Source organism: Clinocottus analis, unplaced genomic scaffold, assembly GCF_023055335.1.
Source record: "Clinocottus analis isolate CAN_PGR_092001 unplaced genomic scaffold, fCliAna1.0.p SCAF_19, whole genome shotgun sequence".
Classification (NCBI taxonomy): Eukaryota; Metazoa; Chordata; class Actinopteri; order Perciformes; family Cottidae; genus Clinocottus; species Clinocottus analis.
This window is the reverse complement of record NW_027175920.1, coordinates 730,001-757,109: the sequence shown is the minus strand read 5'-3', so window position 1 is coordinate 757,109 and position 27,109 is coordinate 730,001. Positions and strand designations below refer to the sequence as shown.

The 27,109-nt window shown below is 44.7% G+C and overlaps 1 protein-coding gene across 3 annotated transcripts in view; it reads right to left on the bottom strand.

The window, feature by feature from the left end:
- Positions 1-27,109, bottom strand: part of myo1d (myosin 1D) — a 51,386-nt gene that overhangs the window by 16,686 nt on the left and 7,591 nt on the right. For all 3 annotated transcript variants that reach the window (XR_011077822.1, XR_011077823.1, XM_068582619.1), the window contains exons 2-17: positions 22,432-22,640; positions 21,278-21,371; positions 20,661-20,826; positions 20,412-20,465; positions 19,662-19,757; positions 19,309-19,425; positions 18,886-19,089; positions 18,172-18,317; positions 17,975-18,089; positions 17,706-17,876; positions 13,037-13,107; positions 11,992-12,066; positions 11,028-11,160; positions 10,777-10,943; positions 7,817-8,024; positions 1,011-1,234 (exon numbers count right to left, since the gene is read on the bottom strand). Coding sequence is in view for 1 of the 3 variants with exons in the window: in XM_068582619.1 (XP_068438720.1) it covers positions 1,011-1,234; positions 7,817-8,024; positions 10,777-10,943; positions 11,028-11,160; positions 11,992-12,066; positions 13,037-13,107; positions 17,706-17,876; positions 17,975-18,089; positions 18,172-18,317; positions 18,886-19,089; positions 19,309-19,425; positions 19,662-19,757; positions 20,412-20,465; positions 20,661-20,826; positions 21,278-21,371; positions 22,432-22,640 (2,250 nt within the window). In the remaining 2 variants the exon portion in view is untranslated. The remainder of the gene's footprint in view (positions 1-1,010; positions 1,235-7,816; positions 8,025-10,776; positions 10,944-11,027; positions 11,161-11,991; positions 12,067-13,036; positions 13,108-17,705; positions 17,877-17,974; positions 18,090-18,171; positions 18,318-18,885; positions 19,090-19,308; positions 19,426-19,661; positions 19,758-20,411; positions 20,466-20,660; positions 20,827-21,277; positions 21,372-22,431; positions 22,641-27,109) is intronic.

Genomic DNA, 27,109 nt, shown 5'->3' with positions numbered 1-27,109 from the left:
TATCATCGGCCCTTAGCGCGCGCTAACAGACGGCTAACAGACGGCTAACAGACGGCTAACAGACGGCTAACAGCGTTCTCTGGGACGGCTTTGCTTTTTGAGAGGCGGTGATGTCTTTGATGGAGGAAGAGGAGAAATCAATGATCCCAGTGTGAGCCCGGGGCCGAAGGAAACGCGTGTTCAAGAGCCTTCAAACGGACTCATCTGGATGTTAAAATAACACCGGAGGGCGCGGCGCTCCAGCTGTTGAGGTCAGACACTTTTTAAGTTCAGCCGATACAGGAAAGAGCTTTTTTTTTCTTCATATAAAAACATTTGATTTAAAAAAAGCACATTTTCTGCCTTTGTTGTGAATAAATATGGGGAATAGTTTGTTTTTTTTTGCACATGGACACGTATAAAAAGCCTATAACATGGACATTGAATGCTCTAGGGAAACGAAACAGCTTGAGAAGATGTAAAATATGCTAAATTTATGAATATACAAACACGTTTCTTTACTTTTTCGTTTTTTCTACACCGTTTTAAGCCTTTATAACATCACATAATGACAAATATTTGCCAGATTTTGAAAGTTACACTTCTCCTTAAAAAAAAAAACAATATATTTTTGTCAAAAGAACATTTATTTTGATATATTTATTGACAAATAAGACAAAAAAAGTCCCAGACGGACTGTCATGAATACAGTTTTTGACGTATAAAAGCCTCTAGGCAAACGAAACCTTTGAGAAACCGCGTTTGAGAAGATGTAAAATATGTTAAATCTTGTTGTTCTGAAATTTTTTGTTTATTACATACCGTTTTAAGCCTTTAATAATGACAAATATTTGCCAGATTTTGAGTTACACAATAATTGTGCCACACATTTATTGACAAATAAGACATAAAAAGGTCCAGACAGACTGTCATAAGTACAGATGTAAAGGGTTGACCACAGTGTACAGTGTGATTTCAAAAGCAGAATCTCGACGTCACCGTTTTAAAAAGAGGTAAAAGCGTCCGCTCACCTGTTGTAGATGCTCCTCAGGTTTTCCTCGAACTTGCGCAGCACCTTCGGCGGCGTCGGCCACTTCACGTGGCGGCCGTGGTCCTTCATGGAGCGGATGTTCTTGAAGCGGCGGTTGACCTCGCGCACGTACGACCGGACCTTGTAGCGCCGGTAGGCCCGCAGGATGACGAGCGCCGCTCGCATCCGCCGGTACCGCATCCTGGCGATGGTGCCACGCCACACCTGCGGACGCACACGCACAGGTGAGCGACGACAAACAGCGAAGCGTTGCAGGGACTCGACTGCTGCTGGAGGGATAACGAGGGGTTAATAACTAATAAGGGAGACAGAATACGACTTTTAATCCCTGGAAATGGAGACAATTGGGTTAAACAAACAACTTCCTCAGTTTATTATGTATTGCAAGTTTTAAAAAAATGTATGTTTGAGTCTATTTTATCAAACATGTGCTATTTTTCACACATTTCCACGTTAGAAATCTGAACTTTGGACACTAAATATGTCTTTTTCATTTCCTTGATGTATTAGAATAAAAGGTTTTGACAGAAAAATGGATGAATATCTCTTTGAATCACTCCATAAATCAGAAAATACTGCTATAAAAACACATTTTTGTGATAATATATCAACACACATCTCTGAAAACCTCCAGAGGACATGTAGGAATGAAAGTGTAAAGTTTAGTGGATGTAGAAGCTGCTGAAGTGGAGATTTATGGATCAGAGTCTGAGAACAAACTCGTTTAAAGAGAACGGCCTTGTTGTTGAGGACGCTACAGGTGAATGAGGTAAAATAATTAACTCATAGATATCAACGTGAAACTTCCTGAGGTGAACACTGACATTAAGACAATGAACTTTTGCATTACACGTTTTCTGAAATGTTACGTTTAAATATGCTAATGAGGCTTCAGCTAACGCTAATCGGTGAATTTAAGAGACGCAAAAAAGTCAAAAGCAGTAAAATAAAACCCCTGAATGTGTATTTATGATGTTTTCTTTCCACTGGCCGGAGAGAAGACTTTATTAAGCTGTCCTACATTACCCATGATGCACTGCAAAGGTGACTCACACAAACCTTTTATCTTAATGGAGTTCCACTTTTAGCACCGGAGGAGCGAACGAAGGCCCATTTTTAAACTGCTTGTATCTAGATTTTAATTATTCATTCTGCAGAACATCCGCCGCCAACTCGGCTATTTTAAGCTCTCGATGCACCGGCGCCGCAGAAGCAGAGTATAAAAAGATGCACTAACATACACGAATATACACGGCTGCACATTGCAATGAAAGCCAACGTATAAATGTGTGATGCACTCTGGGAGTTTATCATGGAGGGAAATAGTTTTTCCATTAGAATTAATCACACATTGTTCCTCTGCGCTCGTCATATTTGAATAATAAGGACTGCGCCTGTAACCAAACACAGGTTGAGTGGCTGTAAGACCCCTGAACATGAATAATAGATACGAGTGGGACCCCGGGGAGCCATAACTCCTCACTAAAAACACCACCATATGCCGTTTACTCCCCCTTTCTCTCTCTCACACACACACACACACACACACACACACAACTCCTGGCTTATTTACACATGTATTTGGCTACGTTCTAGCGAACATAATCGTAAATAATCAGCAGTAAAGGTTCATTTAGTGTCGCGGGAGCGAAAAAGGCGACGACCGCACTGGAGGCCCGGCCCTGAACATCTTGGAAAGTGATGATGGAGGTCGTGAATATTTCATCTCAGAGTGCAGAGGGGGCGTCGGCACATGAAAGGATTTTTTTAAATTTTATTTTTGCATTTTTATTTGCATATTAGAAACTGTGGAGGCGTTTTTTTTTCTTCCCCGCAGCAGCAGATTGAATCACGAGCTTTTCCACCATGTCAGCGTCCAAATTTGTGTTTTTTTGCCGCAAAGTTGTAAAGTGAAACGTCTCAGATCAGAGCGTTGAGGAATCTTTCCTCGCCGGCCTCGTCCGTGCATGAAAGCAACGATTTCTGCCGCATTGTTTTGTTGTTTTGCAATTATCACCGGCTCAGAAATAACAACAAAAGACCGACAACCACCGCAGAGTCCTGCGTCTCCTCTGTGCTCGTCTTTGTGATGGAAATCACGTCTCGCCGTGTGTTTTCTGTCACTTCTGTCGGGTGAAAAATAATTACATTTTCAGAAAATATGAAAGACGATCCACCTCGGTGACGCCGTGTACATCTTAGATGTTAGTTAATAGACAATAAGGCTGTAAAAAGTCCTTCTAAAGACTCTTATTAACATTCATAGACATGTTTATTGTTTGATTATGAAGCATTTATAGGCTTGAAATAAATTGTTAACAGTTTATAGACGTTAATAAAAGCCTTATGAGTGTTTTTTACACGTTCATAGTAGCATAACGACACATTTATTAATGTTTAACAAACTTATCTATTATATTTTTGTTAAAACTCTATCGTGCTATTTGCAGGTGCAGGATGAAGCGAGAACAATGCTTTATGAAGGTGAATTAATGTGCAACAATTAGAAGAAACTCATCATTCTTATTAAGTAGTCTATAAACTATATTATAATCTAATAATAACTACTATCACATAAGCCAAATTAACGTCTTACAGCTGAAAAAAAGGCCTTTTTCTCTTCGCTGCTGCATTAACTCGCCTCCATGTTGCTCTGAAACAACAGGCTGTATTTACTAAACATGTCCTCATGTTTATTCCCAGAGAGCGCTGCTGTAATCCGGTGTTATTTCAGGGCTCGCGTGTCGTTCCTCTGGCCGAGGAGGCGGCGGACGACCTCGTCCTCGGGTTTCCTTTCCTGCATAATTGACGAGAACGAGGGAAAAGAAGCGGCGGCTCCTCGTCGCTGATCGACCCCGGAGATTATTCCCCCTCAGGGCGACGCTGCTTCAGAGCGCCGGCTCAAACCAAACCCGTCTGCTGAAACCTGAGTGCGTTTAAATTGGTATTTTAAACTTTTAAAGTGAGTAAATATAAAGGATGTGGAGGACGTCACCGCCATCCTGATTTAAACACCAATATATATTCAACCTTCTATTTATATAATATTTTACACGTTTTCTATCACGTGCTGATTTTACTCATAGTTGTATTTTTTAGTGGCTAGCTGAAGCTGTACACGGTGTAATTATATGAATAAGCAAAACAAACCCTGCAGCTTTTATTCATTGATGCGTTAATTGTGTAGAAAGGTCGGTTATGACCAGAAATAACTCTTAATTTACCAATATGGACGGTGGTTGTAAGAAAGAAATGTGCAGAAACAGGAACTACAGAGCTTTATACGTACAGTTTGTCTCATTTCACTAAGCCCCGCCCCCTCTGGCTCCTCATTGGAGCACACAATGTCACAAACTCGCAGAGGAAATACGATCACATTTTTCGGGGAAAAAAGGCGATTTCAGTCTACTACAACTAAAGCCTGCAGACGAAGGACGCCAGAGTCTTCGGTCGACTCGCACGACTCTTTTTAAGAGCTGCTGCGCTCTGATTGGCCGGTCTGTGTTCAAAGGGTTTGTTGATACATTGTTGCAGCCCGCGGCTCCTTTATAGGACGTTTTAACTTCATACAAACGGACTCTACAGTATGAACTAATGATATCCTTCTTCTCCATCCAGTGTGAGTGTATCGTCCGCCACACACACACACACTCACACACACACACACACACAAAGTATATCACCCCACATGTGCTCACATAACACACAAAGCCACAAATAAACAAGGCCAAATCTGATTTCCAGCAAGAGCTCAGTTAAGATGCGTCCGGGATAAAACCTCCACGCGGTGCGCCGGCCTCTGCCAGATCCACAGCGCGGTTTATCTGAGCAACGCATCGCTAATTACACCGCGAGCGCCCGAGCTGGAGGAGGGAGGGAGAGAGGGAGAAGGAGAGAGAGAGAGAGAGAGAGAGAGAGAGAGCATAAAACATCAGCGAGTCAGATAACGTCAGACACAAAGTGTCTCCGCCGTCCTCGGAGCCTCGTTAAGGCGCCTGACAGGTGGGAAGTGGCGAGCGGCGGCTGGAGTTACGACGGCGCACAAACGCGCTCTCTGCTTCTCGACAACCCGGCGATGCAGAGCAGGGGGGTTGCGTATAAATCAAGGCAATAACAAGGTCCCCCCCCTTTACTCTGCTGGCCAATAAAGCCATCTGATCATCCTTTTATTTATTTATTTTAAGGACTCGTGCCGTTCACGAGGCCCCGCCCCTCGGGGGGGTTTAACGAGCTCATCAAAAGCCAGATTGGGGGATCTTTCTTTGCAACAAAGCGGGACAGATTGCTGGGGTTTTAGGAGGAGGAAGAGGAGGAAGAGGAGGAAGGGGTGGTCCTCTAGGTGCTGCAGGGTATTTATCTTTTAAAGGATTTTCAGTCTCCACCTCGCAGCTTCCTCTTGAGGACAGAGGAAGCTCCTATTTCCTCTTCCCTTTAAACGCAGCAGTAGAGAGTTTAAACCCCCGATCCTTTGATTTGCTGCAGCGTTGGAGTGTGTGTGTCTGTGTGTGTGTAGTTGGATCTGGGTGATAACTTAAAACACTTTGCGGGGTTCAGAGGGGGATCAGGAGGATCAGGCGTCGTGTTCCTGCTGAGGTCGAGCCGGAGCCGGATCAGTTCTGGACCGTTAAGCAGCGAGCGAGGCGGCGCCGGCGGCTTTGCGCTGCGATGCAACGACAGACACACACACACACACACACACACACACACACACACCCCGAAAAAACAAGAGCTACTGCTGCACAGAGTTATCCGCCGGGAAGCAACACAAACAAACAAAAATACACAAAATAAGACACTTTATCCTTTGAGGACATTTCTTTTAAACGAGCCTCCAGAGGCCGCCGAGACGCCTCGAAACCCGACGGCAACGCCGAGACGATGTCAAGCTTTTGGAAAGCAATTAAGGCGGCTGCTCAGACTACATGAGGGAGGGAGGAGGGAGAGAGGGAGGAAAGGAGGGAGGGAAGGAGGAGGGAGGGAGCCGCTGCTCTGACAGTTTCTGTGATGTGGACGACCGAGCTCGAATTTATGAAATATTCATCTTTACACAGAAGGAAAGAGGTGGGGGCGGTTTGTGTTTCATTTATTTTAAACGTCTGTATTCATGTCGCCTCTTCCGCTGCTTCCAGTGCAGGATCACACACACACACACACACACACACACACACACACACACACTCGGGCCAGATTGCAAAACGTCTCTTCGCCGCATCGTGGAGCGTTTGATTTACACGGTTTGGTCACATTTTGTCGGTGCGCCCTCTGCTGTTTGGGAGAATAATGCGACGGCGAGCGGCTCGTGTGGCCTGCGTGACCTTTGAGACGGTCGGCGCCGGTATGAACGGAGCATGACGGTGAGAAAGAAGTGAAGGAGAGATTAAAATAAAGGAGCCTCCCTCGTCTCCTCCTCCTGCCCAATCCTTTCCTCCCACTACTGCACCCTTCCTCCCTCAGATGGAGAGTTTTCCATTCAAAAAGGTGCAATACAAGACAGTAAAACACCGTTTTGGACTGGCAGGAGCGTGCAGATTCACATGTGGTGTTTCTGAGCCGTTATTATGAACCCCTGAGGCGCGACGGAGCGGCGAGAAGCGTGTCAGCGGCTGACAGGAAGTCCCCGTTCCCCCCGCCGGCCAGCCATCGGGCTGCGTGCCGATGAGAGGAATCGCTCGGCACGGCTGAACGGACTCGTGCCGGGATGTTTGTCGGCGTGACGGCGCGATAGCTGCAGGAGGCGAGCTGGATATTCTGTGTCAGGGAGGCGCGTGAGCGCGCATCGCAAACACGCCGACGCCTCCGTGTGTTTGTTTGTTTGTTTGTTTGTTTTTCTCCGCCGGTGATTCCTCTGAGGCTTCCCCTCGTCATCCTGCGAGACACAAGACGAGGCTCTGCTCAGCCAGAGCTGGAAGGTCACACAGATCAATAGCAAAAAGGTCGACCGATCGATCCGCTAAAGGGGTTAATTTGACTGGAAAAAAAACCTCCTTTTCAAGTGTGAGAGCTGAGAGACGCTCTGTGAGGAAGCAGAACGCGTGGAGGAATCTGAAAACACGATTCTTTTACAGTGATGTTTATAAAACAGAGAGCGGGGGATCGATGCTCAGGTCGGTGTTTAAAAAGGGAGAAACTGAAACGTGAGCATCCAACACAACTGTGATAAAAAATGATTCATAAAACATTTACTCACAGTGGGAAAGTCTTGATTGCACTTTATAATAACTACACACTATTTAGCATGAGAGTAAACACTGAATGCATCATTTACAAAGCATGAACGCTCATTAGTGACTCATTAGGATGCGATTCATAAACACAGATAGACCTGATTTATTCTTGATTAATGAGCTTGATTATTATGCGTTTCATGATTAGGTTTTCATACTTTAGAAATGATGGATTCCCCATCTGTAAATGAGGTATTATATGATTATATGATATGTTTTTAATCATTTATATGACTTAAATGATTAAAAACTAATGCTAAATAGAGTGTAGTTATTATAAAGTGCAACTAAAGTCTTTGCAGGAATATTTCATCCTATATCATCCTTAAAAAATTGGTGACAAATTAAGTAAAAAATTTGAAAAAACCTGAATCAGGTGGACTAAGTATGAACTCCTGTGTTGCATAATTATAAATCTGAATCTTTACAAGAGCTGTGTGTCACCTGAGAGATCAAATACCTCAGCACCTGAGTCACAGAGGTTCATTCACACTGAAAATACGCAGAATCTGCAGCGCACGTTCCTACAGATTCGGGGCTTTCACAGCGTTCGGGCTCTCACCTTCTGGAGGAAGAGGACGATCCTCTGGACCATGTCCACGCGCTGCTCCTCCAGGCTGAAGAGCGTGCGCGGCGTGCGGATGAAGACCTTGGTGTTGCCGTAGGCCACGTCGTGGTCGAAGCCGGAGCCCTGCAGCAGCCGCTTCACCGCCTCCTTGTCCGACGGCAGGTCGTGGTTCGGCCACGTGAACTCGGAGATCATCTTGTACCTGGAGGCGGAGAGGGAGACACAAGGACCTGCATTACTGAACGTCTGCTTATTAGAACGACGCAGCAACGTTCTGCACGCTAGTAACTTGTGACCGTGCCGTGAAATGTTGTCCTGACACTCTTTGTCCCCGGAGGATGAACCCGACTGACTCTGCTGATCCGCTGCCACGAATGAGGGGAAGATTTGAACTTTTTTTGGGTGTAAAATGTCTTAGCAGACGTTGGATTTGATTGCCGTGACATCATACGGTGAGAAAACGAAGCCTAGTGCTTAGCAATGCTAACACGCTAAGATGCTAAACCCGCTAAACATCAGCACGATACCATGCAAACTTTTTTATTGCATTTTATCAACTCAAATATCAGCTGGGAGGAAGAAATCCTTACAAAAAATGAGAGATCCAGACTTATTCCTCAGACTCTTTGTCACTGAGTCATACTCTGAATAAGGATGTGAAAAAGGTGTTAAAAGGTGATTAATTATTCTGTCGTGCACCTGCAGCCCCGTACTCAGGGGAAAGGTGTCAAAATAAGCTCTTAAGAGGTTTTTTTAGGGCAATAATTGGATTGAAATACAAGACTTTGTCTTCTTTTTCTGGACCATCAAACCCTTTGTTCTAAAAGTCCCGGTGTTGAGACTGAACGGATGAATTAAGTAACGTTGTGAACGGGTTTGACGTGCCGAGTTCTTCCTGAAATCGCTTGTGCTGCTTCCTGTGTGAGGCTGATTCATTCAAACACTGAAGAAAGAAGGACGGCTTTCACTAAATAAGAGACAGAGTCTGCTCCTGCATTGAAACTCTGTCGTTACAAAACGAGTGACGCGCTGGAGTCACCTCAGAAAAGACAGAAAGTCCGCGTGAAAAACTTTAAAATAACCGAGATTAAGAGGAAACTGTTAATTAATCACGAGCAGTGACGCATCAGCGAGGTTAAAAGTGTGTGTGTGTGTGTGTGTTGATGGTGTTATGGAACATTATGATAGGTTTATGGTTATTAATATGCTGTTTGGATCAAAACCTGCAGAGACGTGTTGCGTTTTAAGGAGCTCGTCATTCTGTCGGGCTTAAGATGTCGCCTGCTACACAATGTGTGTATGTCATGTGTGTGAATTAGCTGTATTAGTACTTCAAACGTACCTCAAATGCCGTGCTGATGTACATACAGTACAATCAGATTCAAGGAAGTCTAATAACAGTTTAAGGGATGAATGATTCATATTTGTCCGACGTACGAGACCTTTGTGACTCTTAAAGTCACGTGTCGGCCATTAGCGTAGCGCTTTCCTGCTAATTAGTGCTGCTAGTTATGTAAAAGACTTAATCTCATGCGCTTGAGCTGTTTAATGAATAAAACATGAGCTATTAATGCAGGTCGTCCACTCAGTTGTTTGCTTCTTCGCCGCGTAAAACAAAAAAAAGCAAAGGGGTCATTAATCTGCAGCGCATTCAAATGTTTTCCAGTAAACACCATCCAGACGGCTTTTACCAGAGGTCAGAGGTCAGAGGTCAGAGGGTGATACGACTCGTATTCACACCCAACAGGTAGGAACCAAGGTGTGAAACCCTTCAGTGAGCAGATTCAGAGGTTCAGCATGTTGGACTTTAAAGCTTAAAAAGGGGGCGGGGCATCCCTACCTTTGACTAAAGGGGGCGGGGCATCCCTACCTTTGACTAAAGGGGGCGGGGCATCCCTACCTTTGACTAAAGGGGGCGGGGCATCCCTACCTTTGACTAAAGGGGGCGGGGCATCCCTACCTTTGACTAAAGGGGGCGGGGCATCCCTACCTTTGACTAAAGGGGGCGGGGCATCCCTACCTTTGACTAAAGGGGGCGGGGCATCCCTACCTTTGACTAAAGGGGGCGGGGCATCTTTACCTTTGACTAAAGGGGCGGGGCATCCCTACCTTTGACTAAAGGGGCGGGGCATCCTTACCTTTGACTAAAGGGGGCGGGGCATCCTTACCTTTGACTAAAGGGGGCGGGGCATCCTTACCTTTGACTAAAGGGGGCGGGGCATCCTTACCTTTGACTAAAGGGGGCGGGCCATCCTTACCTTTGACTAAAGGGGGCGGGCCATCCCTACCTTTGACTAAAGGGGGCGGGCCATCCCTACCTTTGACTAAAGGGGGCGGGGCATCTTTACCTTTGACTAAAGGGGGCGGGGCATCTTTACCTTTGACTAAAGGGGGCGGGGCATCCCTACCTTTGACTAAAGGGGGCGGGGCATCCCTACCTTTGACTAAAGGGGGCGGGGCATCCCTACCTTTGACTAAAGGGGGCGGGGCATCTTTACCTTTGACTAAAGGGGGCGGGGCATCCCTACCTTTGACTAAAGGGGGCGGGGCATCCCTACCTTTGACTAAAGGGGGCGGGGCATCCCTACCTTTGACTAAAGGGGGCGTGGCCTCCCTACCTTTGACTAAAGGGGGCGGGGCATCCTTACCTTTGACTAAAGGGGGCGGGGCATCCCTACCTTTGACTAAAGGGGACGGGGCATCCCTACCTTTGACTAAAGGGGGCGGGGCATCCCTACCTTTGACTAAAGGGGGCGGGGCATCTTTACCTTTGACTAAAGGGGGCGGGGCATCTTTACCTTCGACTAAAGGGGGCGGGGCATGTTTACCTTCGACTAAAGGGGGCGGGGCATCCCTACCCTACCTTTGACTAAAGGGGGCGGGGCCTCCCTACCTTTGACTAAAGGGGGCGTGGCCTCCCTACCTTTGACGAGGGATTGCTGGCGGTACTGTACCTCTGCAGGAAGCGGGGGTAGGTCTGCCTGTAGGCGAAGCCGGCGCGCCGCACCCTGACGTTCTCCAGCAGCCCGAGGTACTCCACCTGGTGGCGGCAGCGCTCCTGCTCGAACAGCAGGGGGGACTTCACCTCGTTGGGCTTGATGCAGCGGACGTAGTAGGGTTCCTGCAGACGCACCGAGAGAGAGACGGAGCGTTACAGAACGGCGTTCGTCTGGACTCGACGCTCCGGTTCCTCCCGACCGCTCACCTTGCAGGCCAAGTTCTCCACCAAGGAGATCATGGAGTTCTTGAAGAGCGTGGCGGCCGTCAGCGGCCGCTTGGTGACCTCCGTGATGCTCAGCTTGCCCTCGGGCCACATGGCCTTCAGGACGGCGTTGGAGCTGGAACCAGGTGACAGGCAGAGATTACAGGCCGTACATTTAATCCTGTGTGTGAGCTCATCAATGACCTTCAGGGGGCCAGAGGTCACGCCATGGATTTTATTATTAGGGCTGGAAGATATTTGATATCGCAATCACATTAAGATATTATTTAGAGGGAATTATCATCTTTACAGTTCATGGGAAGACATTTTGAATTGATAATATTAGTTATTTTATTTCTTTTAAATATGATTCTTATCATGACTATTTAAACTGTTTGTTTTGTTGATAGTATTATTATTTTATTTATTCACTTAATGAATAAATACATATTTATATATAAATATATAAAGTGAATAAATATTATTTTATATATATTGAGTCCTATAATTATTTATATTTTTTAAATTACTTAATTTAAATATTTCATATTTAAGCAAAAAAGTAATATGATATATAATATGAATATAAAGTAATTTATTATTATTATATTTTTTGATTATATTGTTTGTAAATGTTTTGTTGTTTTTGTGTCTGTTGACATTATGTGTGTTTGTTAAAATGGGAATAAATAATAAAGTGACGCTTCACAATTAAAAACATTTGAAACTATATTTTTTTTCATTCGTCTCATTGTCGTTGAAAAACATTAAAATGACAATATTTCACATATTGAGTCTCCTGCACTTTTAAACATGAATATATTAGTTTTGAGTGTTTCCATTAAACCCTTTAAACAAACGGCGAAGTCAGGAAGAAGTTTATATCCAGAAACACAGAGAGGAGGAGAATGTGTGTATTACTGTGTGTGTGTGTGTGTGTGTGTCAGTGTGTGTGTGTGTGTGTCACCTGTTGTACAGCAGCCTCTTGAAATCCTGGAACAGCGTGTCTTTGTTCTTATCAATGAAACCCACCACCGAGTACCTGAGGAAGCAACACGAGCAGGCGGGTGAACGCAAACACGTCGACCCGTTCATCACTTCTCCTCTCGCTGACCCCAGAGCAGCCGGAAGCGGCGCCCTGGTTGGCTCTCGCCACGTGATTGGCCGGTTGGACACGAGCAGCGGCCGCCGGGCGCGTAAATCGTAGTTTAAATGCAAATGCGGGCTCACCCGTGTGTTAACGTGCACTTTACCGTGTGTGGTTAAGTGATGAGCTGCTGGAAATAGCTGTGAGGTGGGACGTGCTGCCTCTAAGTGGTGCAGGGATCAATCAAGCCCCCCCCCCCCTCCTCCCCTCCAGAGAGCCCTTTTGGGGGGCTTAGCATGTGCGATTTAATCATTTTAATGGCGCCTGAGTACTTCAGGGACCGGGTAGCGGCGCTGTCCGTTACGTCGTCCTGGATGTTCCAGCGCCTGCCTGCAACAGCGTCATGACACCAGGGATAGTTTTGGCTGCAGGTTCTGATTTACAGCTGCAGACCACGACGTGCACGCTCGCGTTAGCATGAGCATTCACGCAGTGTGGGAACTTGATGGAAGTCTTTGATGGTGTTGACATTCATTTTGGGCGTTTTGATGCATTTTTCTTGACAGAAAACTTCAAATCTAAGATGAAAGTGTCGTTTGGGGCCGTGAGACGACGCGTGTTCAGGCGATTTCAACCAATTATAACGTACAATGTCGCACCGAAACGTTTTGGGGTCTGCACTGACGTTGTTAAAGCTGCACAGGAACTTGTTTGCTCTGTTTGTACATCAATTCATCCAGTGCATGTTCTACAGTAATGCAACCATGCAATATATTCAAACTGCAGAGGGTTGAATTCAACATCCCACATCTCCAAACAACCGTCAAGATAAAGATCAGCCAGAAAAGTGCAGGACTGGTTTCAGCTCCGTGGCATGAACATGTACAAAGAAGCTTCTCCTGAATGCATGAAGCTGAAGACTCACACCACGTCTCCAGCGTAGTGTCGGATGCGAAAGTCTCTGTCAAACTCCAACGTCTTGTCCGTCGGCGAGAGCTGCAGGAGACGGACGGAGAGAACAACGGATTAAAAAGAGCAAAGGAGGATAATTCTGAGTTCTTAAAGGAAAACTTTGACCCAGAATGAAGGACCGTGGATGCTGTGGATCTTCTACCTGCGCCTTCAGCGCTAAAAAGGAGTTTGCAAAACTGCAGAAGCTGATGCAGCGATGCAGGAAAACACTCAACGCTGTCAGGATGGATGAAGCCTCACAGAGAAGAGGAAGAGAGAGAGAGACAGGAAGAGAAGTGGTGAGCACAAATTTGGGATTGGGAGCAACAGAGACGGCGAGACAAGGACTGAGGAAGAGGAAGAGGGAGGAATGTGGCGTGATGAGAAGAGACAGAGCGAGCAGAAGAAGAAGAAGAAGAGGAGGAGAGCGTAAACGTGTCACACTGATGGCTGCATGTAGGCCAGAGAGCAGCAGAGCAGGAGGGTGAATGGAAATGCAGGAAAGGTCCGTCACAACCTGGCAACCGCTTGTGAAGAGCAGGACACGGCTTCCTGTTTCACCCACATCTGCAAAGCTGCAGTTTATGACGTGTGTGTGTGTGTCTGTGTGAGTGTGTGACACACACAAGCTACATGTTAAAAACAGAAGAAGAAGAAAAGCAGAAGAAGAAGAAGAAGAAGAAGAAGAAGAAGAAGAAGAAGAAGAAGAAGAAGAAGAAGAAGAAAAGCGTTTGGTCACCCGAGACTTTATTTTATTGAGATTTTTGTTGCAGATTCTGATTCTTTAGGTCCTAATCTTTCCATAAAGGTGTCTTATTGACGCTCCAGGAGGCATTTTTGGAAAATCTGGCTCATATCATGCTGGATGTTCATAGTTATCATCAAAATATCTTTTAAAAGTGATTTTTTTTTGTTGCAGATATACATTTTTTTCCCAAGACTTTGCTGAACAAATACATACAATAAACACAAGTATTGAGAGAGAGAGAGAGAGAGAGAGAGAGAGAGAGAGAGAGAGAGAGAGAGAGAGAGAGAGAGAGAGAGAGAGAGAGAGAGAGAGAGAGAGAGAAAGAGAGAGAGAGAGAGAAAAAGAGAGAGAGAGAGAGACTAATACAACTTCAACAGTCATGCTGTCGGTCGAGACGTTCTGTTACTTTCTGTCTTTGTGAAAATATTGACTGACTCATCTACACACACACACACACACACACACACACACACACACACACACACACACACACACACACACACACACACCTATTTACCTCCCTGCCACTTCAGAAATCTACTGATGCATATAAGTGCTTCCAGTAATAGTTTCTCTTTTTGTTTTTTCCTCGCAGCAGTAAAGTGCTCACAAAGGAACAACATGATAGTTATTTATTTATTTTACAGATGGATTATTGGACCCGCTGAGCACTTTCACGAAGCCTCGAGATCAGGAGACGATCATTTTGGAAATCAAGATTTTTTTTTCAGGAGATAAACGCCATGAAACAGAGTACACAAACACACACACACACAAACAAACACACACAAACAAACAAACAGGAGAAACAGATGCACTCTCAGACCGACAGCCTGCATCTGCTGGAAGCCACACGGCCCCTCATCCATCTCAATCAGTTACACTCCAACACACACACACACACACACACACACACACACACACACACTCACACACACACACACACTTCTTGGCAGCTTTATTATTAGCACCTCCTCTGTGTTTGGAACGCAGCCTAGTGTTGAGACCAAGGCTGTGATGGAGACGGCTGTGTGTGTGTGTGTGTGTGTGTGTGTGTGTGTGTGTGTGTGTGTGTGTGTGTGAGAGAGAGAGGAGGGCTCACACGAATAGCAACAGAACAAGGTCAGAGTGGATGAGGAAAGGAGGAATAAAAGGATGCGCCAACGAGTGCATGAGACCTTTTTACTATTCAGAGGAAACTCAACGTGAGATTCATGAAGCATCGATTTGTTCCTTTAGAGAGAGAGAGAGAGAGAGACAGAGAGAGAGAGAGAGAGAGAGAGAGAGAGAGAGAGAGAGAGAGAGAGAGAGAGAGAGAGAGAGAGAGAGAGAGAGAGATAGATAGATAGATAGATAGATAGATGGATAGATGGATAGATGGATAGATGGATAGATAGATAGACAAACAAACGTTGCTTAATTCTGGGAAATGTTGCAGAATTTAAGTTGGTGAACTCGTCGTTTCCTCCTGCTCTCTAACCACCGGGTCCGGGGCGGGCCAGGCCCCCCGATGGGCAGCGTCTGACGCGTCTCTGGACCCCGTCGGGTCTCGGCGGGTCCGGCTGGAGTCGGTCCAGCCGGCGGATGAGGAGACGAGGTCGTGCCCAAAAAGCACAGAGTGGCAGCTGTCGGGGTATTAAACCGCCGAGCTCCGTCCTGACGTCACGCGTTGGTTTGTGGACCGCCTGATACACTGTGCATCAGATAAATAAATGTAGTTATTGTTTCTCTCACCAGCTTTTGGCTTCACTATCCCGTCTGCCGCTTCATTCTCTGGCCACTAGAGGGCACAAACGAGCCTGAAAACGGTCAAAACTTGCCGCTCGTGAAACAAAAACTAAATAAAACCTGCTAAAAGTTACTCTAAATAACTATATGTTAATTACATTAAATACTGTAATGTACGTCCTGTCGGTCTTTACAGACTAATATGCAACCAATGAGCTCCTTTATTTGTGCTTTCCTAATCAATTTGTTCTAATTCAACACCTTTGATAAAACTTGTTCATCCAACTTGTTTTTTTTCTCTGGTTTGTAATCAATAAAGTTTTTTTGTTTGTGTTTTATCCAAAAACCTGCAAGCTGCTGTGCACCTACACACACCGTGGGTGTGTTTCATCGTTTTTTTTTTGGACAACAACGGAGCTCTAGACGAGAAAACAAGTCAATAAAGAAAAAATAAACCAGCCGGCTTTTGTTGTGGTGCAACGACCGAAAAGCAGAACGCAGATGTTCTTCTTTCCGACGGTCCTTGAACTAAAAAAACAAGCTTAAAAATGTGATATCGCGTTGAAAACAGTCTCGTTTAAAATTCGTCCTGAATAAACCTTTTGCTGAAACCCGATCCTGTAAAAAACATTAAATTCTGCGCTCCTCAACGCTACTAGGGAGCCGTGACAGACTCGGCTGTGACCGACAGTCACGTGACAACAATTACTTGAATTTTGTCTGCTGAGCTCAGAGGAGAGGAGTTTGTTTCCAACACAATTGAAAAATGTTGATAAATTTTCCAATGTTTGTGTTGCAGGTCGCATGCGACATGCGGCATGCGGCAGGAGCCGCGATAAAGGACCGAGCGGCGCTAACAGCCGGGTCGGGTGAAGACGAGGAGTCTGGACCGCAGCATGGATCTCCTTACAGGAACATCTCTGAGAATAGATCTCTGACTCGCTCTCTTCTGACGCGTCGCTCTGTTTCTGTTGTCCGGGTGAAAGTCATGCACACGGCTCAAACATGAAGGAAACTGCAAACATCAACATGGCCGCTAATCACACACTAATCACTCTGACAGAAGAGTCAGACGTGAGTCCTCTCGTCTCACCAGTTTATTTTGATTCAATCGCTTCATGTCAGTTTCCTTTTGAAGCAACGGGACGTTTGTTGCCTTAAAGGATGAAGTATAAATTAGCTTTTAGCCACTTTGTAGCTTTGAGTGTTCAGATCAACAATCCACTGGCCTCTCTCTCTCTCTCTCTCTCTCTCTCTCTCTCTCTCTCTCTCTCTCTCTCTCTCTCTCTCTCTCTCTCTCCTATATAAACACAGCAGCAGCTCTCTCATTGGCTGGCAATGACATCACTTGTGCACATAGTGTCGAGTCAGTCTCTCTCTCTCCCATATATATATATATATATATATATATATATATATATATATAAATAAATGGAGCTCTCTCTCCCTTTCTCCCTCTCCCTCTCCCTCTCTCTCTCTCTCTCTCTCTCTCTCTCTCTCTCTCTCCCTCTCTCTCTCTCTCTCTCTCCCTGACAGCTGATGCCCTCTTGTGTCCGAGCAGAGACTTGCAGTCATTTAAAAAAAACACAAAAACAACAGCTGTGTTTTTGTTTATCGTCTCAAACACTCTTTAAAATACATGTTTGCATGTTCAACATCTGCAGAGGAGTCATGTGACCTCCTCATAGTGGTGCGTTCAGTGTCACCGTGAGAGGGAACTGAACCCTGAACCTTCCTCATCATGAGAGCAACGGTTACCTCAGATAAAGATATGACGTTTATACGAAGGTTTATAAAGATATGTCGTTTATATGAAGGTTTATTGATCGTTTTATTGGGTTGCATTATCGCGTCTGTAAATCACGGCGATAAGATCCACACCTCAGCTGAGACAGAGAGGACATCTTTACGATCTGAAGAGATTATTGTTATTTTACTACACGTACATCACTGGATTGGTCTGTAGAAGTAGCTGAAACAACGGCGTTCATGAACGAGATGATTTGTTTTGTCCTAACGAAACTTATTCACTTCATTTTTTCACTTTTCAGAACCGACGTGAAGGTCAAAGGTCAGATGTTAAAGAATAAACAACATTGGGATCTGTGTCACTCACAGAGGACACAGATGTAATCTACAGACCAGCGGTCACATCAGCGCCCCCTACCTTGCGGCTGGTGTAGTGCGCGTGTTTGCTCAGCTTCACGTTGAGTCCCTGGAGGAAAACCTCGTCGGTGACTTTCCCCACGTTCATGCAGGCCTCGTCCAGCACGGAGAAGATGCCTTTGTGCTGCTGCTCCACCAGGTCCACGATGATCTGGTTGTTGAAGTAATCGATCTGTCGGAGGAGGAGAGGAACACAAGACGGGGCGGGAACTTCAGGAGGCTGAAGACACAGAGCAGACGCCCTGAAACACGAAACAGGAAGGTCCTTACGTGCTTCCAGGGGATTCCCTCGCGCTGGTACTCCTCCTGCTCCTGCTTCAGCACCAGCTGGATGAAGAGCTGCTGCAGCTTCTCGTTGCAGTAGTTGATGCAGAACTGTTCAAAGCTGCAGGACACAGACGGGTTAGAGAGATCAAGGTTTCCTATGAAGATGCAGGTCTTGAAATTGAAAAAATTCATTCGCTAACCTGTTGTTCTGGAAGATCTCAAAGCCGTAGATGTCCAGCACGCCGATGACGGTGTTCTTCCCGTGGACTCTGGCGTCGTAGTTTTTCACCTCGATGATGTCGTTGATCCGTCCCACGATCCAGCAGAACAGCCGCTCGTACATGGCCTGCAGAGGACAGCGCGGTCAGTGTGCGGCTAGTGTACGGCTAGTGTGCGGCTAGCGTGTGGCTAAAAAAAAAGTTGACAATTTTTTTTTTTTAATTATGACCAAAAAATAAATTTAAAAAAAAAAGAAAAAAAAAAAATTATGACCAAAAAATGAAAATCATGACGACCAAAAAGTCGGGAAAAAAAATCATGATGACAATTTTTTGGAAATTATGACAACATAAAAATCATGACGACAAAAAAAAGTCTAAAAAAAAATGTTACAAAAAAAAAAAAAATCATGACTTTTTTTTTAAATGACAAAAAAAAGTCACAAAAAAAATATTATAATAATAAAAAAAAGTTGAAAAAAAAGTTGAAAAAAAAAATCATGACAAAAAAAGTATTTATATATTAATTATGACTACAAAAAAAATCATGATAAAAAAAGTATTTATATATTAATTATGACTACAAAAAAAATCATGACAAAAAAAAAAAAAAGACAAAAATAAAAAAAGTCCACAAAAAAAACCAACATCATTGTGTACCCTCCCAACAACAACAACAACAACAACAACCACCACCTTGGCGAGCGCGTCGCGGCCGTAGCCGGCCTCCTGCGCCGTGTGCTCCTTCTCGATGACGTCGCGGCCCGTGGACACGGTGCGGTACAGCAGCGCCTTCTCCACCGTCTCCTCTTTGGCCGACAGCAGCTCCCGGATCACCGACACCAGCTTCGTGTTCTCGATCAGGGTCACGTCGCCGTCCACGGCGAACGTCAGGTTGCCCTGGAGACGGCGAGCGGCGAGGAGAGAGAGTGAAGATGGAGCGAGACGAGGCGGAAAAAATACAGTTCAGATCTTGAGAGATCTTGTCAATTGAAAAAGTAGTAGCAACTTGAATTAATGGTCGTTTTATATCGAGTCAGTCAGCCAATCTTCCGGTCCCTATGCTAAGCTACGCTAACAGCCTGCTAGTTGGATGGGTGGGCGTGGCATCGAGGTTACCAGGTGCAAGATGGCGGCCAGGATCTTGTACGCCGTCTGAATCTCGTCCCCGGTGAAGCCGATCACCTTCATGGCGTCGGCCACGGCTTTGAAATCGGCACCGTCGTTGATGGAAGACTGTGGAGGGAGAGAGGGAGGGAGGGAGGGGGAGAGAGAGAGAGAGAGAGAGAGAGAGAGGGAGGGAGAGAGGGGGGAGGAGAGAGAGAGAGAGAGAGAGGAAGGGAGAGAGAGAACTGTGTTATTCTTTCAAACTGTTTGCCTTGAAGATAAATTATAATTTGTTGTTTGTGAGGGAGGGTTTCTCTCCTTCGGCTCCTCCCACTTCTTCCGGTCTGTCCAATAGGAAGACTCACCTTGATCTGACCTCCGACCTTGATGTAGTTGTAGGCCGTCGGGTCCTTCTGGATGTGGAGCGAGCGCAGCAGAGCGTCCGGAGCTCCTCTGAGCAGCTGGGGACCAATCAGAGGACAGACACACTTTAAGCGACGACTCCAGACACGTGGAGCGAACCGTCAGGTAAACCTTCTGACGCGGCGACGCTCACGGCATCGAGTCACCGTGTTTTAACTCATTACATCGCTTCTTTACAATAAAAAAACCCTCGCTTTTAGCTCCCTGGACTTCCTCGTGGAGGAACAAAAGGCCCCTTGATGACTCCGACATTCTGCACGGATTGAAAAAGTCAGAAATTTAAAAAAAAAAAAATCATGACCAAAAGAAAAAGACAAAAAAAAATCAAGACCAAAAAAAAAAAATCATGACAAAAAAAAAAGATTTAAAAAAAATCATGACAAAAAAAAAATCATGACAAAATTATTATTTTTTTTAAATTTTGACAAATAAAAAGGCAAAAAAAGTCACACAAAAAAACATAACAAAAAATAAAAAATCATGATGGCGAAAAAAAAAAAAAATTAATTAAAATAATTCTGCACAGATTCCTATTTCCTGCCTTCGAGTTTAGTCTTTCACATGCTGCACTTAAAATAAATGACACACACACACACACACACACACACACACACACACACACACACACACACACACACACACACACACACACACACACACACACACACACACACACACACACACTCTCTTACCTGGTAGTATGAATGAAAGCTGCGCTCTCCTTCCTGCTGGAAAATAACTCTGGACTGTTGGAGGAAAGGAAATCATTTAGAAACTTCTCAGACGCTCAACTCTTCACCGCCAACGAGCCTCCAATCAAAAGTGTTTGTTTCTGCCACCGTCCGGGTTGCAAAATGCAGAGCTCGCCCTGCAGGACGCAAACCCTGATGTCCCATTTGAAATAGCCTCGGCCCTACACCCCCGGCTCGGCCCTCCCGCACCTTCTCCAGCAGGTAGTTGCTGATGTGGCCTCCGATGGGGTCGCCCTTGAAGTCGAAGTTGATGTCCATGTACTTGCCGAAGCGGCTGGAGTTGTCGTTGCGGCTCGTCTTGGCGTTGCCGAAGGCCTCCAGCACGCAGTTGGATTTGAGCAGCATGTTTTTCACCCTGAAAGGAGGCGCAGATGTTTATTCATGGAGTGCTGCGGATGCATTCGAGCGAACAAAATGGACAGTTTTGTATTTAAAGTCGACCCCAAAAACATCGGCACGACTCATCTTCACCTCTGACCTCCACTGAGTTCACTTCACTCCCGCCAGCGTCCTGTAATGTGCACCCAGCGGCATGCTGGGACGCTCCCAGTTCCCTCCCACTCAGTTATCAGCAGTATGCTCTGAAGCCGATATCTCACAAAGAGACTTTGACTACAATGAATCGCTGAACAATGAGTTACTTCCCACTGCAACGTCTAAGAGGAGATAATATCGCTGACCTAGAAAGTAATCATGTACGAGTGTGTTTCTTGTGGTTTTTCCCCTCACATGCATCACACACATCTCTATTTAAAAGGTGTGACTGGGTTTTGTGTGGTTTGTGCAGCAGGAATCCTCCCTCTCACCTTTCCACCTCGGCCCTCTGGTTGGGATTGGTGATGGCAGCGATGTATTGCATGATGTACTTGCTGGCTTCGGTCTTTCCGGCTCCGCTTTCCCCTGCAAACAAAAAAACAAAAAAAAACACAGTTTAAAGAGCAGGAGGAAAGAAATCAAGTCGTACATTTTTGTGTCAATAATTTTGAGGCTTTTAAATGAAAGTGACAAACATCAAATAAAAAATGAAACATTCACATGTAGCGAAAAGAAAGAGTTCATTAAATTGATACATTTCACTCCATCTGAGGATTTGACGGCCATGTTTTATTTATCGTAGGCAAAATAAATCACGTAGCACGCCTTAAAAGAATGACCTTTATCCTCGAGTCTCATTTTAAATTGTCGCCACAAACAAACCGTAATGCAGGAACCAGATCCTGTTAAAATACTAAGAAATAAAAAGGGACGCGACCAACAGTCACGTCATAAAAACTTTTGTTAAACTTTGGCTGAATTGCTGAACACGGAGGAAAGTAGAGGTTGGAAAAATGTAAATAGTTCAATATGAATGTAATTTGAACCCTCAGTTTTATTTTTTTATTTTAATCACACGTGGACATTTAGAAAAAAATCAAATGGAAAGATTCCCTTGTTTTTGTGCCATTTTATTTCAAATAAACAAACATTTCAACGTCCTTTCTTTCATGATTTATGGCATTATAACTGTATTTGGCTTCTCTCTACTTCTAGCCATCACTGTTTGTTTTCCATAGCGGTGCAGGATGAGGGTTCAGACCCCACAACCACAGACTCATTTAGGATCTTTTTTAAAGGGGTCAGTTCCCCCTCTGGCCACCAGGTGGAGCCTCGTCCTCTGCCCGGTTTGCTGCCACAGGCTTGTGCCCTCATAGAATATAAAGTTTTATGAAAAACAAACACGGTGGATTACTCCTATCAATTTGGGAAAAGTTAAATCAATATTTGTTAAGATTTTGTTCTCCTTCAGCACCCTGGGAGACAGAAACAGAGTTCAATAGGAAATAAAGCAGCACTTTATATTCATATCACAAGGAAATAGGAGGTCAGAAATAGCCGTTGTTCTTCTGCAGAGTACGAGGCAGCAAGACGCCTCTGAGCTCTTTGTGCGGCCCGTGCGGGGGGGTTCCCCCCACGCTGTTACCTGAGATGACGATGCAGGTGTCTTTGTTCCTCCTCTTCATGGCTTTGTAGGCGGCGTCGGCGATGGCGAACAGGTGCGGCGGCCTCTCGTACAGCTCGCGGCCCTTGTACTGCTCCACCACGTCGCGGCCGTAGATGTTCATGGCGCGGTACGGGTTCACCGACACGACCACCTCGCCGATGTACGAGTAGATCCGGCCCTTCTCGAACCTGAGCACAGACACACACACACACACACACACACACACACACACACTTAGTTACACAATCTTACACATGCCATGTAAAAAGTATTGAAGCCCATTTACGCACAAAAAAAAGGACGACAAAAAAAAAAGAAGTCATAATGACAAAAATAAATGTTTAAAAAAAAGTCATAAAGAAAAAAAAAATCTCATAATTATGACCACAAAAAAAATCATGACAAAAAAAAGTCCACCAAAAAAAAGCTATAATGACAAAAAAAAGACAACAAAAAAAGTTGCCAAAAAAAATTCATGACAAAAAAAGTTTTAAAAAAAGTCGGAAAAAAAATCATGACAACAAAAAAAAGTCCACCAAAAAAAAAAAGTCATGACACAAAAACTAAAAAAAAATCATAATGACAATGAAAAAAAAAATTACGCCAAAAAAAAAAAAAGTTGACAAAAAAAGTCCTAATTATCACAAAAAAATGAATTGTGACGACAAAAAAAAAAAGTCGACCAAAAAGAAAAAAAGTCATAAGTATAAGATAAAAAGTCAAAATCATCCCCTCGCCGGCCTAACATGCTAACGATGCGAGCTAAATGTTGACGTGTTAGCTCAACAGATATTAGCATTGCTTTAGTGTAGCTGCTGCTGTGTTTCTCAAAGCGGGCGACCGCTAACACAGACTGCACTCAGCGTTAGCCGGACAGCTGTGATGTCACACTTCTTGTGTTAATGGCTAACGCAGTGTGTTGTAAAGTAACGCACATGTTGTAACTGTGCACCGAGTTGTCGTCTGTCGTTTAGACGCTTTGCTGGGGAAAGTGTGTTAGCACGATAGCATTTAGCTAGAGAATGAAGGGCAGCAGTGAGTCGTTATATCAACATCACCGAGGATTTATCAAAAATCACATTATATATTTTGTAAAAGCTCCAACACATCTCTCTCTCTCTCTGACTTCCTTCCTCTCCAGAGGACGCCGGCGTCCCCTCACAGAAGAATGGCCTCTTTCAAACCCTCGGGCCGCCGCCTCGCCAACAACGCCAACAGCGTATTATTCCAAAGCGTCCTGGCGGGCCCACGCGGAGCTGTCGTGGGTTTGAAGCATCGGCCAGAGGAAATAAATCAAGCCTCAAAGACTCGAGAGGCCGTTTGTTTGAATTAAAAAACGCTGACTCGCTGGTACGCGGGACCACATATAAAACCACAGAAGAAGAGCGTTTCCTCAATCTTGACTTTTCACTCCATCTTATCTCCTCTAAACATATAATACACATACACACCGTCACAGAGAGATAAGGGTTAACACAGACGGCTCAACAAAGGTACGAGTTAAACCCTGATAAAACCACACAATAGATGCAACAACACAACTGATCGATGCGATAAAAACTAATATTACATTCATTTTATGTGCATTTCCATTGAGAACCGTCAAAATAACGCAAACTACAGGGTGGTGACGACATGCAGGACAGCGTACATCACATCACATGACATTGTGCTGTAGAAACAACAATGATTCACTCATCACAGCGGCTCCGGTTAGCTCATAGTTAGCTCATAGCATGCTCATAGTTAGCTCATAGCATGCTCATAGTTAGCTCATAGCATGCTCATAGTTAGCTCATATGTGCCGCTGTGCACACATGAGACGTTCATGAGTCAAGCACAAGAGCAGTGTGCGATGATGTCATCGTAATCGGTTGATGCGTTCTGCGATCAGTTAATCATTCCACAAAGTAGACGTCCGAGTTTTAAAAATGTGAACTTTTTCCAGTTTTTCACTGCGAGCGATTACACAAAATTCATCATTTAAGAGCTAAAACATCTAATCTGTTCAGGAACGTACTGCGAAAAGTGTATGAATTACTTTTTTTGAGTTTAAACATATGTATAAAAAGCAAAGCCACATTGACGTACGGAAATAAAGATAAAAACAGTCAGTGTACATGCTTTAAATGCTAACACAAGCTGCATGGAATCACTTTAATTCATCCGAGCAGCTAAGCTAACATGCTAGCTCTTTCTCCGCTGGCGCGACAGAAAAAGCCCCATTGTGCCCCGTCCATCAGTCAGGAGGCTGCTGTGTGCCCGCTCCATTGTTCTGGTGTCAATCGGAGGTCTTTGTCTGAGACGACACACACACACACACACACACACACACACACACACACACACACACACCGAGCTGCCCACTTGTAGACACACGTGTAGAGAAGCAGTGAACAATGGTTTACATGATGGGAGGAGCTGCTGTGAAGACAGGGTCTGCTGTCCATGCAGGTGTTGTACATGAACACAAAGAGGCACCAACACAAACTCCTGATCACGTTCCACTCATACCGAGCGATACGGGACGACATTTTGTCGTACATGTGCTGTTGATAGCTGCTAGCATTGTTTTATAATTGTGGGCCGTGAGATGAAGCCGTGAGATGAAGCCGTGAGCATGCAGCGATGAGCGGACAGAACGCTCCACTAAAGAAGAGGAAGAAGATCTGAAATCGCTCCATGAGCCCGTGGAGCAGAGCGGGGATGGTCGTCGGAGCGCGACGCTACGCTAAGCTAAGCTAAGCTAAGCTACGATTTGATACAATACTATATGCTACAATAAGCTATGATATGCCCTGATACGCTACAATACATAACAACACACTTTGCTGTGATACTTTAGGATGTGATACACGATGATGCGCTAAGCTACAATACGCTATTCTACGGCCGTGTGTGTTCGAAGGGACGGGACTTAGCGAAGGGTCACTTCAGCTAAAGCGTCAAACTTTAGCATGACCCCATGAGGTCCGAATAGACCTCATTAAAGTCCACAGACATGTTTGTGTCCATCGAGCTTCCACAGAGGGAGAAGCAGAACAATCTGCTGGTGCGTGACGACTGATCCATCTGTTCCACTCTCATTTGGGAGGATTTAAACGGACTCACAGGACGGAGATTAGAGAACCTCGGAGGTCATGACGGTCTCCTAAAAGTACGACGTATAGTTACACGGGATTTAAAAAAAAAATCAACACAGTCATCTTTCTGTTTATTAATTTTTTTAGACTGATTTGGGCCGTTTGACTTAAAAGATGCAGCAACAGAGCGACGCCCAGTGCAGCATCCAGCTGTGAGGGAGAGTCTGAACTGGTCGATACACACACACACACACACACACACACACACACACACACACACACACACACACACACACACACACACACACACACACACACACACACACACACACACTGAAGGTCAAGATGTTGAAAAAGAGACTTGGAGGATTTGTCTTATGCAAGAACAAAAGGGAGTAAATGTGACAAACTAAGGAGTTGTGTCTGCTTTAAAAATACCAGAGGAACCCTGATGACACACACACACACACACTCATGCATGGACACATACACACCCTTCAGATGTGAATTACAGAGCGCAACCGCTGTCTCCGCTCATGTTTGGGTGGGTCTTTTCTCATGGTTAACTTTGGGAGGAGCGCGATTGATTTAAGACGTTTTCTCACTAAAAACAATAAAACTTCTGAGAAGCATCGAGAGGTGGACGTGAGGTGGACGTGAGGTGGACGTGAGGTGGACGTGAGGAAGCCACCGCTGCAACATGAAACACAAGAACATCTGCCCTCGAGGGCCAGAAGACACACTGGTGTAATTAGGACGTTTTATTTTTATGATCCGCCTCTAAAACGCTCACAAATGTGTCTCGCTGGAGTTAAAAATAGTGTGTGTGTGTGTGTGTGTGTGTGTGTGTGTGTCCTTCAGGGTCATTGTTGGACTGAAGGGTGTGGAGATAATCTGTGTCTGTTCCACTTTTATCTGAGTTCATTTACATCACCGCTCTTGTTTGGTGTCACAGCAGCTCGCTGAGCTTCTGATCCTGTAGACGACGACGCGCCTTCAGAGCTCATTAGAGAATATTTGAATATATAAAAATATATGTATACAAAATGAAAATTGTTCTGATGATTTAAAAAAAAAGGTTTTATTATTTATGTTTAATAAAATATATATTTATATATACATATTTATTATTTATATATGAATATATATTATTAATTACAAACAAATATTTACAAATTATTATTTATATATTAATTACAATTAAATAAAACAATACAATATTAAATATATATATATAAATACATATTTTTTTCATCAAAAGAATTGACCTTTCATATTCTTATCTTGACCAATCTTCTTCAGATAATTGTAAAAGATCAGAGTTACCATGATGAATACCACCTGTGTGTCCACAGACTCATTTGCATAATAAACCAATAAAAGCATTTTAAGCTTTGCATCCTGCACCGGTCGTCTGATACCGATGCCCCACTTCCACATCATGAGCAGGAGAAGTTCATTAATAGAAACTAAAGACTGGAGACAGAATAGAAACACAAGCGGGGTGAAGGTCCCGCTGATCCAAACTGACGAAAGCGTCTTAAAACCAGCGAGGCGTGAGGAAGGAGACGAAG